This window comes from Sorex araneus, chromosome 5 (assembly GCF_027595985.1).
Source record: "Sorex araneus isolate mSorAra2 chromosome 5, mSorAra2.pri, whole genome shotgun sequence".
In the NCBI taxonomy this organism is placed as follows: Eukaryota; Metazoa; Chordata; class Mammalia; order Eulipotyphla; family Soricidae; genus Sorex; species Sorex araneus.
Genome location: NC_073306.1, coordinates 143,222,274 through 143,239,669, shown reverse-complemented (window position 1 = coordinate 143,239,669; position 17,396 = coordinate 143,222,274). Strand labels below are relative to the sequence as shown.

Below are 17,396 nucleotides of genomic sequence, written 5' to 3'. Positions count from 1 at the left end.
ACGGCAGCCCGGCTGGGATCTCCATCTTCCAGTCGCTATGTGTGTTTTTAATAACCATGGAGTCAAAGGCTGTGCCTGGGTCACCTGTGAGCAGGTGTGAGTTCTGCAATCACACTGGCCCAGAAACCTCCCACCCAGGAAATGCGTAGGGGGATGTGGCCAGTGGTGCAGCAGCTGCCAGGCAGACTGGAGTGGGGGTGGAGAGGTAGGCGGTTGGAAGGCAGAAAGATAATGCGGCCCACGCAAATATTTTTATCCAGGACCATGTATGGGCCCCAGCCTGCTTAGCGATTCCAGTCTGGACAGATTGGCCTGGCCCTCACACAGCTGACATTCCTGTGAGAGAAATAGATAAACACCAGGTTCAAGAGGCAACAGGATAGCGTGGGATCCTGTCACTCATTGGATGTGAACTTTTTGATAACAGCACTCAGGTTGCAAAGCAACTGTCCTCAGCTGCTCTGTCTGAGACTTTGCAGCTCCAACAGCCTGTCCCAGGCTGTGAGGAATGCTGACAGGACCAAGGAGAAAGGAGTTCAGCAAATCCTTTTTACAGATCTAATAAACATTACACATTGAATGTTATTTTTAACAAGTTTTTGAAGAAGATTTTCTGTTTGTTATTTTTGTTTTACTTGGACTCCGAGGCTTCCCAAGCAGTGCTCAGGAGGCTGAGGGGCCCCTCTGGGCATTCTCACTGGACTGGGCTGCAGCTCAGCAGGTGGCATGAGGAAGTGCTGCTGCTGGGTGTTTGGTGCTGCTGGTCTTGGGCTCCCTCGTACCCCGTGGTGCTTGGGACTTCCAAGGCTGTTCAGGGCACTGTGAATTGCTGTGGATCCTCCCGGGTTTGCCACAGACAGACTCCTAACCCCTTGGCCCTTGTACTGTCTCTTCAACCCTGATGGTGATTCCTAATAGCAATTCCGGCAGCTTCTCTGTGGAGCTCATCAAAGGCTTTCTTCAAAAGAAATGTGACAGTCTTGGGCCAGAGCAATAGCAGAGTGGGTGAGGTCTTGCCTTGTACCTGACCGACCCCTGACACTCCATATAGTTCCCTGAGCTTATGAGGAATGACCCTTGAGTGCAGGGCCAGGAATAAGCCCTGAGCACTGCTGGGTGTGGCCCCCCAAAAAGATGTGACAGTCTTCAAGTGACAGGCTCAGAATAATCTATGGATGGTGTTACACTTATATTCAAAACTTGAACAGTTAAGGGGCCAGAGCCATATTATAGCAGGTAGAGTCCTTGCATGTGGCCAACCTGAGTTAGATCCCAGCACTGTATATAGTCCACCAGTACCACCAGGGATGATGCCTGAGCATAGAACCAGGAGTAAAAAATAAACAGAAAAAGAAATTATTTCATCAAATGTGAGGGTAGGAAAAGTAATTGTTTCCAAACTAAATTAAATTTTTTTTTTTTTTTTGCTTTTTGGGTCACACCTGGCAATGCACAGAGGTTACTCCTGGCTCTGCACTCAGGAATTACCCCTGGCCGTGCTCAGGGGACCATATGGGATGCTGGGAACCAAACCCAGGTGGGCCGAGTGCAAGGCAAACGCCCTACCCGCTGTGCTATCTCTCCAGCCCTCCAAACTAAATTAAATTTTATAATAAACCCTTCACATTTTGAAAGAACTAGAGACTCATAGGAAATGGTAGAGCTATAATTGAACCCTGCTATTGGATGACACCCTCTGGAATAATAGAGATGGCTTTTGGACTCCCCCCTCACCCAGAAAACACCGTGTGGAATGCAGAAGCCTACAGTTAAGCCCTGGCAGCAGTGTCCAACTGAAGTCTGTGGCCACCCCCCAACTCATGGGTGGCTTATGTGAAGCGGAGAGGAGAGAAATGGAAGGCCACTTTCTCCTGAACCACCTCTGCCACCCCAGAACTGGCTGGAAAGCTTAGGACTGATAAAGTCTGTGATGAGCCTTGTTGTGCTGGTGCAAGCTGCAAATGAACAGAGAGAGACAGCTCAGGATAGGATAGTGAGTTTATTTGAAGCTCAGCGCTGAGGACCCCAATCAAAAGAGAAAGAGAATTGGTGCACCATTTGCTGAGAGGGTCTCCCTTTTATCCTCTAAAGGTGGGCTACAATCTATATACCTTCTTATCAGTGAAAGAGGAGATACATGGGGCTTGAGCGATAGCGCAGTGGGTAGGGCGTTTGCCTTGCATGCAGCCGACCTGGGTTTGATTCCCAGCATCCCATATGGTCCCCTGAGCACCGCCAGGAGTAATTCCTGAGTGCAGAGCCAGGAGTAATCCCTGAGCATCACTGGGTGTGATCCAAAAAACAAACAAACAAACAAAAAGAAGAGATACAGAGGTAATTGGCAAAAGATAATCAATGCATCCTTCCCACATGGTATGGCCTTCAGGTGCCCAAAAGGAAAACAAACAGTTATTGTCTGTATATCTTGCCCACTTGTTGTGGCCTTCAGGTGCCGTCTCCCAGGTGTTCCCATAAATCTGTTGGGCCCGGTACACTCCCATAAATCCTGCGGGCTGTTGGGCCCTTAACTCCGTTAATCGGGGTCATAAAAGGAATGATCTTTTATCACTTTTTATGCTTCTTCCTCCCTTCTCTTGTTTAATTTAGCGGGTCAGTTCCAGTTTCTCAGTCCCTATCATATTTTCTTAATTTTCGTTACAGTTTCTTAATTCTCATTACATACAACTTCTTATTTATGTTATTACAAGCCCCTGCATGACATGGGCCACAAGTCTTGCCAGTCCCACTAGGTAGTCATCACGCCACACGATGCCCTTCTTAGCATGGGAGTTAATTCCAACCACCTGGTTTCTCTGGGAGCCATAGTCTCAGACTAGAGTGAGGAATTGTTCTTTGCAGGAAAAGAAAGCCAGTCCTAGGCCTTACCAAGGCCTTCTGGATCTTTGTCCTTCTCATAGGAAAGAATTTCAGAAGTAGACAAGCAATGATTTTATTTGGAGGCTTTTTGAGGAGGAAGAAGAAAGGAGAAAGAGAGTAACATGCTCAAGAGAAAAAGAATGCGGGCTTCTCCAAAGGCAACAAGAGCCCCAATATACATCTCAAGAGGGGAGATGCAGGTGACACGTGCTCAGGCATCACATGTGCTTGACCATATAGACACAAGCAGCACATAGGCTCAGGCAGCGTATGCATGAACTTCCTCTGTTCAAGTTGGCTTTTATAGGGTTTCTCCAACCTGCCCCAAGAGCGGCTTTCTAGCTGGGTAAGAGCCCTTTGCTCGGATAGTTGCCAAGGGGGTAGAGTTGGGATTGGTTGGTGGTTTCCTTGGCCTTTGTTCCCCTGAAGCCTGGGGGGAGGGAGGGTGTCCCAGCCTTTTCTGGGTCTGTTGGTGTCAGATGAAATCTTATTAGGCCTTAGTTTGTTTTTTTTTAAGCCTTGAGGCTGTTGTTTTTATTATTTCCTTGGAATTCCATTGCCATGGGGCCCTTTTCTGTCTACCTCCCTACTTCACAATGCTCAACAATCTTGCAGAATTCCCCAGTGTCCTATTTTGCTCTTCCATATATGCTCTTACACTGATGATCTTGTAGTGTTCCTCAGTGCCCCAGGCACTCTCTTGCACAGATGTGCTCCTGGTGATATAGCCACCATCATCAACACAGACAGAATAGTTCCATTCTCAAAAGGCCCCTGTCCCTCCTCTCCCTCAGCTATAAAGCCTACATCTTTTCTCCACTCTCAGACTTTTCCTGCTCATGTGAGTGAGAAGGAAGTGAAGAAGGCATCGGAGCTGGGCTTTCACACAGCACAGTGCTGCCAGATCTTTGAGCCCAACATGGCATGGTAAAGAGCAGTTTGCTGACCGTTCATCCACAGAGACACGACTGGTTGATGTCCAGTCTTCGATGGTCATGAAGATAGCACCAATCTTTTATGTGTGTATTCTCAGGGATAAATGCCCAGCACTATGATTGATGAGTCATGTGATAGTTGCATGTTAGCTTTTAGAGAAAGTGCTAAATATTAGGAAACCCCCTCTGCACCAGGGGAAGCTTCCTTTCCTTTTCCCTCTTTCCCATCTGTTAAATAAAACCTCTTCTGAATTCAATAAAAGAAAGAAACTAAGTACTAAGTTGTTTTTCACAGTGACTGCAGCACTTTACATTCTTTTTTATTTTATTTTATATTTTTTATTTTTTTGCTTTTTTGGGTCACACCCGGCAATTCACAGGGATCATTCCTGGCTCATGCACTCAGGAATTATCCCTGGTGGTGCTCAGGGGACCATATGGGATGCTGGGATTCGAACCCGGGTCGGCCTTGTGCAAGGCAAATGCCCTACCCGCTGTGCTATCACTCCAGCCCCAGCATTTTACATTCTTGCCAACATGGAAAGCACCTGCTTAAACAGGGCCCTTGGGTGAGGGTGTGGGATCTGGGTTTAACCTCACTGTGGATTTTGGGGGTTTTGTTCTGTTTCTGGGCTACACCCGGAGTTGCACCGGGGGCTATATTCCGTTATGTTATGCTTTCATGGTGCTCCGGGAACCATGTGGTACTAGGGATTGAACTCTGCTTCTGCATATAAAGCCTGTCCTCAGCCCTTTAGGAATCTCTGAGGTCCAGATTTGTTCGGGCGGTGTGGGGGCCATACCCAGCAATACTGAGGGGCTGCTCAGGAGTCACTCCTGGAAATGTTTGGGGTAACATGCTGTGCTGGGAATCAAACTCAGGTCCTCACGCATGCAAGGTTCCTGCTCTGCTACGGGGGTATACCACTGCACCCTGCACTGTGACTTTAATGTGCTTTTCTTCATGGAAAGAGATGGTAGTAATTCATTCTGATTTTCTGTTTGTGTACTCTCCTCAGAGAAATATCTCCACGCTTTTGCCATTTTAATTTCTTTTTATTATTATTATTATTTTTTAATTGACCACAGCTGGCCATGCTCGGGAGGGGTTTGGGGAGCCAGTTGTGGTGCTGTGGATCGCAAGGCAAGCACCTTAACCTCTTGCTAGCACGAAGTAACTAGAAGCTAGAGCCAGCCTGGAAGCCCACACCTTAACCTCTTGTACTATGTCTTGGGCCCTTTTTGCCAGTTTCCTGACTGGGTGTCTTAGTTTGATTTTCGTTGTTTCTGAGTTTATTTCACTGTTTCAGTCTTTTGCTGGACGCATGGCTTGCAGGCCAGCTCTCGCAGCCTGTACCTGCGGAGACCTGCTGCAGAACCGTGTTTGCCCCGCAGGTCAGCGGGCGCTGGCGCCACTGGGGTGAGCGCCCTCAGCGGCGCCGGCCCCTCCTCCCTGCAGGCCCGCCAGCGCCCCAGCTGTGCGGGGGCGCACCCCGGAAGCTGCTCTGGCGCCCTGGGCAGAGGGACCTGCCAGTCGTGTACTGTAAAGGGTGGCCGGACCCAGCAGGAAGCAGCCAGAGGCCGGCCGGCGTCCCGCGGCGGCCTGCGTCCCCGGGAGCAGTGGCCACTTGCCCTCGTGGCCCGCCGGCCAGCTCGGCCCGGTCCGGCACCGTGTCCGCAGCCCGGGCCCAGCCCGGGTCTGGACGGCTCGGTTCGCAAACGGACCCAGTACCCCGCTCCAGGGCCCGGGGACCTCGCCTCGCAGTCCCCTGGGGACCCCGCCTGGGCCCTGGGGCGGGGTCGCCTCGAGCCCTCCCCACGCCCCTAGAGGAAACACCGCCTCCCGGGGGCAGTGGCTTCCTTCTGCACCTCGACGGCGGCAGATTCCGGGCGATTGGCCGGGGCCGCTCGGCTCCTCGGCCCGACTCCCGCCTCGCTGGCGTCGGTCCCGGAGCCCCCTGCGCCCTGCCCGCCGCCCCCTGTCCCAGGCGGGGAGCTGGCGGGGCCGGGGCCGGGAGCCCCGGGGGGCCACCGCGTCTACGCGCGCCGCTGGATCGTCCTGCTGGTGGTCAGCCTGCTCAGCTGCTCTAACGCCACGGTACAGGGGTTCTGGCCCGGCCAGTGATGCTGTGCCTTTGGGAGGGTGGGTGGGGTGTGGCCTCCCTTGTCCCTGGTTCAGGTGTGTGAGGACAGGACAGGGGCAGCGATCCTGGGGTGGGAATGGGAAGGACCCAGGACCTCCGTTCTGCAGCAGACCTGGCAGAGGCTTGTCTCTTCCGCTGGGCAGGGCTTTTTTTTTTTTTATTTGCTTTTTGGGTCACACCCAGAAATGCACAGGGGTTACTCCTGGCTCATGCACTCAGGAATTACTCCTGGTGGTGCTCGGGAGACCATATGGGAATACTGGGAATCGAACCGGGTCGGCCGCGTGCAAGGCAAACGCCCTACCCGCTGTGCTATCTATTGCTCCAGCCCCTGGGCAGGCTTTTGACCACTTGTGGCTACAGCATTTTTTTTGTGTGTGTGAGAGGTTCCTCTTGTCCCCACTACTTTCTGGAGCCCCCTGCAGGGCCACCACTATAAGGTACCTCCTGCCACTTCTCTACCCTGCTTCCTCCTTCCCTCCTGCTCCTTGATCACCTCCTTCCTCCATCTCCCTCCCCCTGCTCCTCTCCATCCCCCTCCTCAACACCATACCTCTGCATTCTCCTGCCACTCCATCCCTTCTTCAGGAGGTGATAGGACAGGACCAGCCTTGCCTGGGTCTCTGATGGTTCTTAGTTTCTCTTTGGAGACTTCCATCCCCTGCATCTACCTACCTCACCTCTGCACAGTCTCAGCTGACACTCACCATGTCAGTGCCACTGAGATCCTCCCTGACTGTACTGAGATTCTCTGTGACCAAACTGAGACCTTCCATAACCATACTGAGACCCTCCGTGACTTACTGACTCTCCATGGCCATACTGAGACCCTCCATGACTTACTGACCCTCCATGACCATACTGAGACCCTCCATGACTTACCCTCCGTGACCATACTGAGACCCTCCGTGACTTACTGACTCTCCATGGCCATACTGAGACCCTCCATGACCAAACTGAGACCCTCCATAACCATACTGAGACCCCTCATAAACGCACTGATCCTCCATGGCCATAGTGGCCCTCTATAACCATACTGAGACCCTCCATAACCATACTGAGACCCTCCATGGCCATACTGAGACCCTCCATGACTTACCCTCCATGACCATACTGAGACTCTCATGGCCAAACTGACCCTCCATGACATGACTGTACTCACCCTCCATGATTGCACTAACTCCATGATTGTACTGCAATTGTCCATAATCTTACTGACCCCACATGACTGTATGGACCTTCCATGACCCTGCATGACCTTACTGACTCTTCATGACCATACTGACCCTCCATGACTGCATAGACCCTTCATGACTGTACTGACCTTTCATGACCTTTTGACCCTCCGTGACCATGCTGACCCTCTGTACCTGTACTGCTCCTCCATGACTGTACCTGCTCCATAGACCAGTATGGTCTTGATCATGGTACCTGCTCTGTAGCCATCTTGCTGCTGGTGGGCTCTCTACCATGGTTGCCCCCAGAGAGCCGATTGAGCTTAGGGGATCAGCCAATGAGAAGGCAGGTCCCCCCTGGCAGAGGGTTTCCCAGCTCACGGTGGGACCGAAATCCCTGGCCAGAGGCTTGACTTTCTCTTTTCCTGGCTGCCAGTAAGTGCGGGGCTCGGTAGTGACTCATTTGCCCCCTGCGTCCCTGGGCTGGCTTTGGAGGTGTGGGCACCTATATCACGGAGTGGAGTGAGGGCGTCTCAACTGCAGCCCACCCGACTGGCCCAGCTGGGCACCCTTTAGGCTGGGGCCAGGCTCCCACGCCAGCACCCGGGAGGGCAGGTGCACTGGAGCTCAGGAGGCTGGAGAGCGTGAGGAGCACACTTGGGCCCGCATCAGGGAGGCAGATTGGCTGGGCCACCAGGCTGCCTCCCGAGGTGGCCTGGATGCCTCTCTGGGGACTCCAGGCTCCTCAGTCTTCTCTGCTTTCTTTGCTGCCCGGCTGATCTGTCTGCAGCTGCTCCCTTCTGGGGGAGTCTCTGTAGTGGCTCGACAGCCAGGCTACTCCATGCATGGAAGGTGGAGCTTCACCCTGGTGTTGCAGCAGGAGTTATAGCAGATGGGTGGCCTTGAGTGGGTGACCTGAAGAAGTCCTTGGACACTGAGGCAGCAGGCAGCAGACTCCTCTTTTACCCACAAGACCCTCTCAGGACTCGTGACTGCCCCGGCCACCCCCGGCCACCCCGCCTTGCCAGCTCTGCTCAGCCCCGAATTTCCATGCCCAGGTCCAGGAGCTGGCACAGAAGGAGAGCCCGAGGGTCAGGGCCATGGGACGTTCCTGTGGGCAGCTGTTAGTCTGGGGGACCTGTGGGGCAGGGCTGGGCAGGCGGAAGGACACTCACTGGGACGGTCACAGGCCTCTTCATGTGCCTGGCATGCTGTGCTCGGAGCTCTGCTGGAGGTGTGAGGCCAGTGAGGCAGCAGCAGGCCCGGGAAACAGAATCCGCCTTTTTCTGCAGGTCAGGCAGGAGGCAGTGGGACTGCGTGAGGCTCCTTCTGACCCAGGGAGGTGGGTTCCCCGCTCTGCCCTGAACAGACGGTGAAGGCAGCTCTTGCCCAAGTCCACTGCCACTTTGGGTCAGAAATCCGGGCCTGTGCCTGCACAGAGGGCCTGAGGGCTGCCTCTGGCTACCTCTCAGGGCCTTTCTCCTGGGACCCTCCTGCCTCCCTCCACAAGAAACCACAACAGGGGGCGGAGCGATAGCACAGTGGGTAGGGCGTTTGCCTTGCACTCGGCCGACCTGGGTTCAATCCCCGGCATCCCATATGTTCCCCCAAGCACCGCCAGGAGTAATTCCTGAGTGCAGAGCCAGGAGTAACCCCTGAGCAATGCTGGGTGTGACCCAAAAAGCAAAAAAAAAAAAAAAAAAAAAAACAACCCACAACATTCTGCTGTCCCTTCTGCTTTCTGCATGGTACCCCTTTCCACCTGGATGCCTGGCACAGGCACCAAGTGTGGCCCACGCCTACCTGGCCCCCCAGCCCATGCACCGCACAGTTGCCCCTGGTCAACCTTCAGACCTGCTTATTGTAGGGTCAGCCCTGGAGGCGTGTGGACCTGCCCTGCTGCCTTCTGGGGCATGGACACATCCACGCCTGGGCTCTGTCTGCCCCGACTGTGCTCCCCCTCAGGGGTGACTGGACAAAGGCTCCACCCCTTGGAGAATGGCAGGTGCTTCCTCTCCCAGGTACAGCGCAGTCCCCTGCCCTGGGGCTGATCCCCGTGTCTCCCACAGCTCTGGCTCAGCTTTGCACCCGTGGCCGACATGGTAGCCCAGAGCTTCTTCCTCTCCACGGACCAGATCAACTGGCTCTCTTTGGTCTACCTGGTGGTGTCTATCCCAGCTGGGGTCGTGGCCATCTGGTTTCTGGACACTGTCGGGCTCCGATGGGCTGTAAGTCAGAGCCTAGCTGGCCGGGCCTGGGTGGGCACGGGCCCCTGCGTATGCTGAAGTGCCACTGCCTCCTGCCCAGATCAAGGTCCAGACAGGTCTGGTCAGGGGGCTTTGGGGTGCTGGCGTCTGAGACACTGTGGCCCTTGTCTGTTCCTGCAGACTGTCCTGGGTGCATGGCTGAACTTTGCTGGGAGTGTGCTGCGTGCCCTGCCCTGTGTGGTCCCCAGGACCCGGGACCCCTTTGCCTTCCTCATGGCGGGACAGAGTCTCTGCGCCCTGGCCCAGACCCTGGTCATCTTCTCTCCGGCCAAGCTGGCTGCGCTGTGGTTCCCTGAGCATCAGCGAGCCACAGCCAACATGATCGCCACCATGTGTGAGCCTTAGCATGGGTGATGTGGTGCCTGTACCCCAAATTCTTGGATGGCAGGGGCTGGGCTGACCTGTCTCTCCATATGCCTGTTCAGCAAACCCCCTGGGCATCCTGGTGGCCAACCTGCTATCGCCTGCTCTAGTCAAGAAGGAGGAAGACATCCCCATCATGGTAAGGGAGCTCTGAGGTGTCACAGTGTGCACACTTGCACATGTGTGCATGAAATTGCACGTGTGGCACACATGTGTATGCATGTTGTATGCACCATGCATGTGTGCAGTGTGGCACATGTGGATGTGTATGGTGTATACCATGAAGCACACATGTGTATGTGTGCGTGTATAACATGCATGTGTGCTGTGCATCATGCCTGTGTATGTGTAGCATGCCCATGTATGTTGCGTGCCCCACATGGGTATGTATACTGTGCAGCATGCATGTGTATGTGTGCATATGTATTCCTTGCTGGCTTGTCATGAGTGTGCACTGACCCTCCCTGTGGTCACCCTTGGCAGGTTCACTGCTGAGCCCAAGCACTGGGCTCCTTCTCGGCCCCTGACTTCACTCTCAGGAGCAGAAAGGGCAGCAGTTCCCTTGCAGAGGGCGAGGGGCATTGACAGACTCAGGACAGAGTGGTGGTGGCAGGGGAAGACGTTGCACAGCTGGGTAGGGATGGGCTGTCCAAGAGGCATAAAGACAGTCCAGGTGCCACTGGACAGTGGGCCTAGCTCAAGAGTTGGCTCTACCGTCCACAGGGGTCATGCAGGGCTGTGAGTCAGGGCTTGTGGCAGCCCTGTGCTTTCCAACCCTGGAGGGGGGTGGGCTACTTGCAAAGAGGCCAGGAAGTGCTACCTGGACTCCAAGCATCAAGTGTGTGGTGCTGTGTGTGTACCGCATCCATGTGGCACAATCGGATGTACCCATGTGGCATGATGGAGGAATGCACACGTGTGCCACATGGCATGATCCAGAGGTGCACCCATATGGGAGTGCAGCACCCACCATGGCGCAGTCCGGTTGCATGGGCTGTGCAGTTGTATGCTCTCCCACTTTTCCCTAGATGGGCATCTACATTGTTCCCGCTGGCCTTGCCTGCCTGCTGGCCACTGTGTGCCTCTGGGAGAGTGTGCCACCCACCCCGCCCTCTGCAGGGGCCTCCTGCTCCACTTCACAGAAGTTCTTGGTGGGACTGAAGCTGGTTGGTACTTCAGGATGCTGGTTCTGAGGGGGGTGGGGGCAGGGAGGGAGGAGGGGGCTGGCTGGGGGCAGGTCCTGGCCAAAGCCAATCAGGGTTCAGTGCCCCTCCCCTACAGCTCTCAAGGAACAGAGCCTACATCCTGCTGGCCATATGCTTTGGGGGAGCCATTGGGATCTGCACCAGTTTCTCAGCACTCCTGGAGCAGGTGCTCTGTGTCAACGGCTATTCCAATGTGAGTACTGTGGGGTCAAGGCTGGCTCCAGGGGTGCCTGCTGGGCTTCCCTTGTGCCACTCAGTGGTGGGTGGTGAGATTCTGGATGTGTCCAGCCAGGCTGGGTTCCAGCTCTCCACCCGACAGGTGCCATCTTGCAGAGCCCCAGGGGTGGGCACTGCTCAGACATTGGGGTACTGGACGGCAGCTCTGTGGGGTGCCAGGCAAAGTGAGTGTCTGGCCTCCAGATCCTCCTCTGGCCACTGAATGTCCTTGTGGGGGCATCTGGAGAGGGGTTCCATGAGCGCATAGCCGCGGTGCCCCAGGCCCACATCTCCTCCTGCAGGACTTGGCGGGGCTCTGCGGGGCTCTCTTCATTGCATTCGGGATCCTGGGAGCACTTATGCTCGGCCTCTATGTGGACCACACCAAGCACTTCACTGGAGCCACCAAGATCGGCCTCTGTCTGACCTCTGTGGTCTGCGTGGCCTTTGCCCTGGTGAGGCCCCTCCAGCTGGGACCATCTGCTGGGAGGAGGGTGGATGGCAGGTGGCTGTCAGCTCCTCTCGGACTACCCAGGCCCCGCCCACAGGACTGGGGCCCCCGGCCCCCCAGCCTCCCAAACCCAGACACTGGCCCGTTTGTGCCTGACCCCACTGTCAGGGTGTCCAGCATTCTGGCCTCTCTGGCCACTGACCCCATCACTCGGGTTTGCCCCCAGGTGTCCCAGCTGCGGGGACAGGCTCTCGCTCTGGCTGCCATCTGCTCGCTGCTTGGGTTCTGTGGCTTCTCGGTGGCGCCCGTGGCTATGGAGCTGGCGGTTGAGTGCTCCTTCCCCGTGGGTGAGGGGGCAGCCGCAGGCCTGATCTTCGTGATGGGGTAAGTGTCCGCCCCTCCCGCCACGGCTCCCTGGGGGGCCCAGGACTACTCCCCACTGCACAGCCCCCTGCCACCCCCACGGCCCAAGAACACTCGCCCCAGATGACTGGGCGGTGGGCAGGGCTGAGGGCCTCGTGGCTGTCCAGGCAGGTGCAGGGGGTGGCCATCATGCTGCTGCTGCCCGCCTTGGCTGTGCGTCGTGCAGGCCCATCCTACTCCACTTGTCAGGATGGTCAGGAGCCCCTGGACTGGAGTGGTGAGTGCTGGGCTGGCCTCCGGGTGAGTCCTTCTGGGAGGGAGGCACCTCGGCCTACAGGGGTCATTCTCTGGAGCATCTGTGCTCCTGATGGGAGGGTGTATGGGCTGTGGGGATGAGGTGGGTGCAGAGGGCATCATGCCTGGAGCTGCCCCTCCTGCCCCATGTGTGAGCTGTGGTCACGAGGAAAGACAGATGACAGCAGTGACCAGAGGTGCTGGTCCCGTGTGACCCTCACTGACCTCAGCCCCCCAGTGGTGATTCGGGTCAGCTGGGTTCTGTTCACTCTGCCCCGCCCTGACCGGCTGTCTCCCCAGTGTCCATGCTGGTGCTGGCTGGCCTGTGCACCCTCTTCAGCTGTGTCTTGGCGCTCTTCTTCCACACTCCATACCGGCGCCTGCAGGCAGAGGCCAGAGCAAGCCCCTCCGTCCAGAGCGATGATGCAGGGCCGGCAACCTCGGAAAACCCCCACGCCTAGACCTGGGTCTCCCGGCTCACTGCCCTGCCATGCCCCTCTCACCCCTCCCAAGACGAGGCTGCGAGAGATGGGGAGTGGCCTCCACAGAGGTGCACGGGCACACATGTGGCGTGGGGGGATGGGTTCTGCTGCCTTGCCACAGCTGAGCCCAGTCCAGCACCCTGCAGACCCTGGCCTGCCCAGGGGATGCCGTGTGGACGGGAGCCCAGGTGCTGAGGGTCCTGGGACTGTCAGCGGGGAAAGGTCCCCACTCCTTCCCTGTGGGCCTCCTGCCTGAGGAATCTGTGAAGCCCAGGGACGGAGCCTTGGGGCTGCTGCAGTGCTGTGGAGCCCCCTCTGCACTGCGCCCACTGCACCTGCAGTCGCTGGCTGCGGGTGCGTCTCTCTGACAGTCTTGGCTTCCCCAGCCGCAAGCAAGGCCCTTGTGGAGGGGTGTGGTCACGTGCCCTAACCTGGGGACCCTTTGGCTGAGCTAAGGGGGACAGTTCCTGTCCTGGTATACCTCTCCCCTTTGAACTCCTGGAGCTGCATCTGCTCAGAGTTGGAAAAAAATGAGGGGTGACCTGCTGGGAAGAAGCCCCCTATTCTGTTCACTCATGTCGCTGGCCTGAGATGAGAAAGCCCAGCCAAGTGTCCCCAAGCTGTTGGGGATACCTGAGTGCACCCGAGTGTCAGGGAGCTTTCTTCAGGGAAGGGTGCACAGCACTTGGGGACCGGGAGGTGGTGGTTGCAGCTGGCGGCCTGGACACACCATGGGGCTCATCCTGAAGGGCTTTCCCCGGTCTTTGGTCCAGTGAACACTGCTGCCCACTGAGTGTCCAGAAGTCCACAGATGGTGGCCTTGCTGCTAGGGTCCCCTGGTTGTGAAGACCAAAACCCCGTGGACACACCTCTCCCTCCTGTCTCCCCACGAACACATGTGCAAGCAATGCAAACACACACGTGCCAGATGCGCTCGTACTTGCCCAGTGCACAGGCACATGCCAGTGAGTGCCCTCCCCTTCAGGCAGCCTGTCCTGAGCCCCTCCCAGTCCCCAGGACAGCCTGGACTCTGGCAGCTACTTCTGACAAGGACAGACTCAGGCTGCTAGGAGCAGACAACCACAGTGAGCTTGATGGTGGCCAGGAACTTGGTGTCCCCATCCGGCCTGCCCAGCAAGGGTGCTGAGCAGCCTATATACTGGGGCTTTGTTCTCACACAAGCTGAGGGCCGGGAGGGACCTTGGCCGTATTTGCACAAAGTCTGGGTCAGTGGCCCTGGTGGCTGTCACCACATTCCTGTGTGGTTCCACTGTCTCGCTTCCCTACTTTCTTGAAGAGGTTAGCAGGGCCCTCACCCTGGCCCTGGGCTGCCCCCTCCCACACTGGGAGTGTGGATGTATAGGGCCAGGCCACCAGGAGCACCTGGGTCGTGTTCCCTAGAGGGCTCCAGGCCTCTGCCAGAGAGAAAATGTAGCTTGGCCAGGGAGCACCTGAACGCGCCAGCCCTCCAGCTGGTGGTCTGGTGAGATGCCTGCAGCAGTCCATCTGGACTGCAGGAGTGGGCACAGCTGACTGCACAGGGTGGGCACCAGGTAAAAGGGCAGGATGGGCACAGCTGAGAGGGAAGGGTGGTTATTTGTGCTCAGAGGCCCAGAGACCCGAGGGCTGAGCACAACTGAGTCCTGTTGCATCCAGAGCTCATGGCTAGTCAGGATTCACATGGGGGGTGCAGGGATGTGAGCAAGAGTCCCAGGGACTGGGCCAAGACTCCTGCTGGTCACTGTCTCCAGCCTGGTAGCAAATACTGGTAGGTGGCCCCTCTTCAGGCCCTCAGTTACTTTTGACTCTGGAAGCAGGAGTTGCTGAGGGGTCCAGTTTAAAATCCAGGTAGGGCTGGGTAGGAGAGATAGGGGATGGTTCTTGCCTTGCAAGTGGCACACCCAGATTCATTTCCCCGACAGCACACAGGGTCCCTAAGGTCCACCAGGAGCGATCCCTGAATGCAGAGTAACCCCTGGAGTACTACTGTGGCCCAACGTTAAAAGGGGAAAAAAAACTGGGGGCTGGGGTACAGCAGGTAGGGCGTTAGCCTTGCACGCAGCTGACTGCCAGGTTTGATCCCCAGCATCCTATATTGTCTTCTGAGCACCGCCAGGAGTAATTCTGAAGTGCAGAGCCAGGCGTAACCCCTGAGCATTGCTGGGTGTGACCCCCAAATGCCAAAAAAATAAAAGCAAATCCAGGAACAGTGATAGGAACAAAGGGAAGAAGGCTGTAGGAGATATTATCACCAGGGTGGGTCCTGAATATGACTGAGAACCTAAACAACTGAGATAACTAAAGAGAATCTTCTCAAAATCCTGTTTTTTAAAAAAACTACTTTATTTTAGGCACCATGGCTCACAATATTGTTAGTGCTAGGGCTCCCTGCAGAAATCAGTCTAGCACGCCACTCTGCACCGGAGGAAATGCTTCCTTCCTACCTGTTTTACATGAACCCCCACCCCATTGAACCAAGTGAAAAGTGTTCACCCTTAAGAGCGGCAAGGTTTCACCTTTCTCTGAAGCCCTGCGGGAGGGGAGCCCTTCTTTAAAATAAAATATTTTGGGGCTGGAGCGATAGCACAGCGGGTAGGGCGTTTGCCTTGCATGCGGCCGACCCGGGTTCGATTCCCAGCATCCCATATGGTCCCCTGAGCATCGCCAGGGGTAATTCCTGAGTGCATGAGCCAGGAGTGACCCCTGTGCATTGCCGGGTATGACCCAAAAAGAAAAAAAAATAATTAAAAAAATAAAATATTTCCTGAATCTGGCCGTTTAGCCTGAGGTCCTTCGCCTTCGTCGCTGACCGGTGAGGCCCTGAGGTCCGCCGTGACACGCCCTCACCCAACACCCCTGCAGAACTCCAGCACCGCCGGGTCCCGGGACCACTGCATTTTCTATTGATCCGTGTCCTTTTCTGATGTGTTTTCCCTTCTAGGGGGTGGGGAGGGCTGGGGGGGCTCTATGCGGCCCTGGGGCTGGCGCTGGGGGGCGGGTGTGAGGCCGGCGCCCCCCGACCTCTGAGCCTGGTCTCCCGTGTCCACCTGGGCTTTTTTTTTTTTTTTTTTTTTTTTGCTTTTTGGGTCACACCTGGCGATGCACAGGGGTTACTCCTGGCTCTGCACTCAGGAATTACCCCTGGCCGTGCTCAGGGGACCATATGGGATGCTGGGATTTGAACCCGGGTCGGCCGCGTGCAAGGCAAACGCCCTACCCGCTGTGCTATCTCTCCAGCCCCTCCACCTGGGCTTTGAGGTAGCGCGCTGGGGCGGCGGGTCAGGCCTCGCCTTGCAACGGGACCCCAGACACCCAGGAGAGACCCCTGAGCACCGCCGGCCCGAGGCCCCCCCTCCCCGTCACAGGCCGCAGGTGTTCGCAGGTAGTGACCCCCGGAACCTCAGAGGTCGAGGGCGCGTTCTCCGGGCAGGGCCCCGCGCATGCGCAGCCCAGCGCGCCGCAGACCGAGCCGTGTGCGCGTGCGCGCCCGACCCGCGGCGCCGACTGCGCACGCGCCCCGCAGTTCCACTGCCCCTCCGCCGCGACCCAGAATTGTGCTTCCGGTGCGGAGGTCAGGGGCAAAATGGTGCCGCCGGTGCAGGTCTCTCCGCTCATCAAGGTGAACAGATCTCCGCGGGCGCGACCCCTCGGGGCCCCGACCCCCCGCCCCGGGAGGCCCCGGCCCCGCGCGGCCCCCCGCGCGCCTTCGCCCTCGTGACCGCCCTTTCCCCACAGCTTGGCCGCTACTCGGCGCTGTTCCTCGGCGTGGCCTACGGAGCCAAGCGCTACAGTGAGTTGGCGGGCCAGGGGCCTCGGGTGGGGCGGGCCGGGGTCGGGCCGGGCGGCCGGGCGGGCCGGGGGACTGGGGCGCGCCAGCGGCGGCTCGAGCTGCGTGTGCGCAGGTTACCTGAAGCCGCGGGCCGAGGAGGAGAGGAGGGTGGCCGCCGAGGAGAAGAAGAAGCAGGATGAGCTGAAGCGCATTGAGCGCGAGCTGGCCGAAGGTGCGTGGGCGAGGGCGCGTGGGCGGGGTGGTCGGGGTGGGCGCGTGGGCGCGGGCGCGGTGGCTGGGGTGGCCGGGGTGGGCGCGGGCGCGGTGGCCGGGGTGGCCGGGGTAGCCGGGGTGGCCGGGGCGGGCGCGGGCGCGGTGGCCGGGGAGGCCGGGATGGCCGGGGTAGCCGGGGTGGCCGGGGTGGGCGCGGTGGCCGGGGAGGCCGGGGTGGCCGGGGTGGCCGGGGTGGCCGGGGTGGCGGGGAGGCCGGGGAGGCCGGAGAGGCCGGGGTCGCCGGGGAGGCCGGAGAGGCCGGGGTCACCGGGGAGGCCGGGGAGGCCGGGGGTGGCCGGGGAGGACGGAGAGGCCGGGGTGGCCGCGGGCGGGGTGGCCGGGGAGGCCGGGGTGGGCGCGGGCGGGGTGGCCGGGGTGGCCGGGGAGGCCGGGGAGGCCGGGGAGGCCGTCCGCGGCGGCCCGGCTGAGCGCGCCCCTCTCGCCCGCAGCCCGCGATGACAGCATCCTCAAGTGAGCCGCCCGGCCGCCCGGAGCGCCAATAAAGTGTCGCCGCCGTGCCATGCCTCCGCTCCTCATTTCCGCGCCGCCCCGGGTGGGCGCGGGCCAGTGGGGCCGGGAACC

At 58.0% G+C, this 17,396-nt stretch overlaps 2 protein-coding genes across 2 annotated transcripts; both read left to right on the top strand.

The window, feature by feature from the left end:
* Window positions 1-56: 56 nt before the first annotated feature.
* On the top strand, window positions 57-15,520 carry SLC49A3 (solute carrier family 49 member 3). Its single transcript, XM_055139975.1, has 13 exons — window positions 57-86; window positions 3,704-3,804; window positions 5,208-5,355; window positions 5,641-5,910; window positions 9,201-9,359; window positions 9,519-9,732; window positions 9,824-9,900; window positions 10,790-10,927; window positions 11,043-11,159; window positions 11,485-11,637; window positions 11,860-12,017; window positions 12,164-12,273; window positions 12,591-15,520. The coding sequence occupies exons 1-13, from the start codon at window positions 57-59 to the stop codon at window positions 12,749-12,751; spliced, it is 1,836 nt and encodes a 611-aa protein (XP_054995950.1). The 3' UTR covers window positions 12,752-15,520.
* A 774-nt stretch (window positions 15,521-16,294) lies between these two features.
* On the top strand, window positions 16,295-17,331 carry ATP5ME (ATP synthase membrane subunit e). The gene is made up of 4 exons (XM_055139717.1): window positions 16,295-16,391; window positions 16,508-16,562; window positions 16,675-16,773; window positions 17,264-17,331. Exons 1-4 carry the CDS (start codon window positions 16,356-16,358, stop codon window positions 17,287-17,289), a joined length of 216 nt encoding a protein of 71 aa, XP_054995692.1. The 5' UTR covers window positions 16,295-16,355; the 3' UTR covers window positions 17,290-17,331.
* The last annotated feature ends 65 nt before the right edge of the window (window positions 17,332-17,396 follow it).

Bases quoted from the DNA above. Each gene is read 5' to 3' on its own strand.
- ATP5ME (XM_055139717.1), top strand. From the start codon at position 16,356: ATGGTGCCGCCGGTGCAGGTCTCTCCGCTCATCAAG. The intron at 16,392-16,507 runs GTGAACAGATCT...CTTTCCCCACAG, and splicing joins AGGTCTCTCCGCTCATCAAG to CTTGGCCGCTACTCGGCGCT. The intron at 16,774-17,263 runs GTGCGTGGGCGA...TCTCGCCCGCAG, and splicing joins TGAGCGCGAGCTGGCCGAAG to CCCGCGATGACAGCATCCTC.
- SLC49A3 (XM_055139975.1), top strand. From the start codon at position 57: ATGGAGTCAAAGGCTGTGCCTGGGTCACCT. The intron at 11,638-11,859 runs GTGAGGCCCCTC...GTTTGCCCCCAG, and splicing joins TCTGCGTGGCCTTTGCCCTG to GTGTCCCAGCTGCGGGGACA. The intron at 12,018-12,163 runs GTAAGTGTCCGC...GTGGCTGTCCAG, and splicing joins GGCCTGATCTTCGTGATGGG to GCAGGTGCAGGGGGTGGCCA.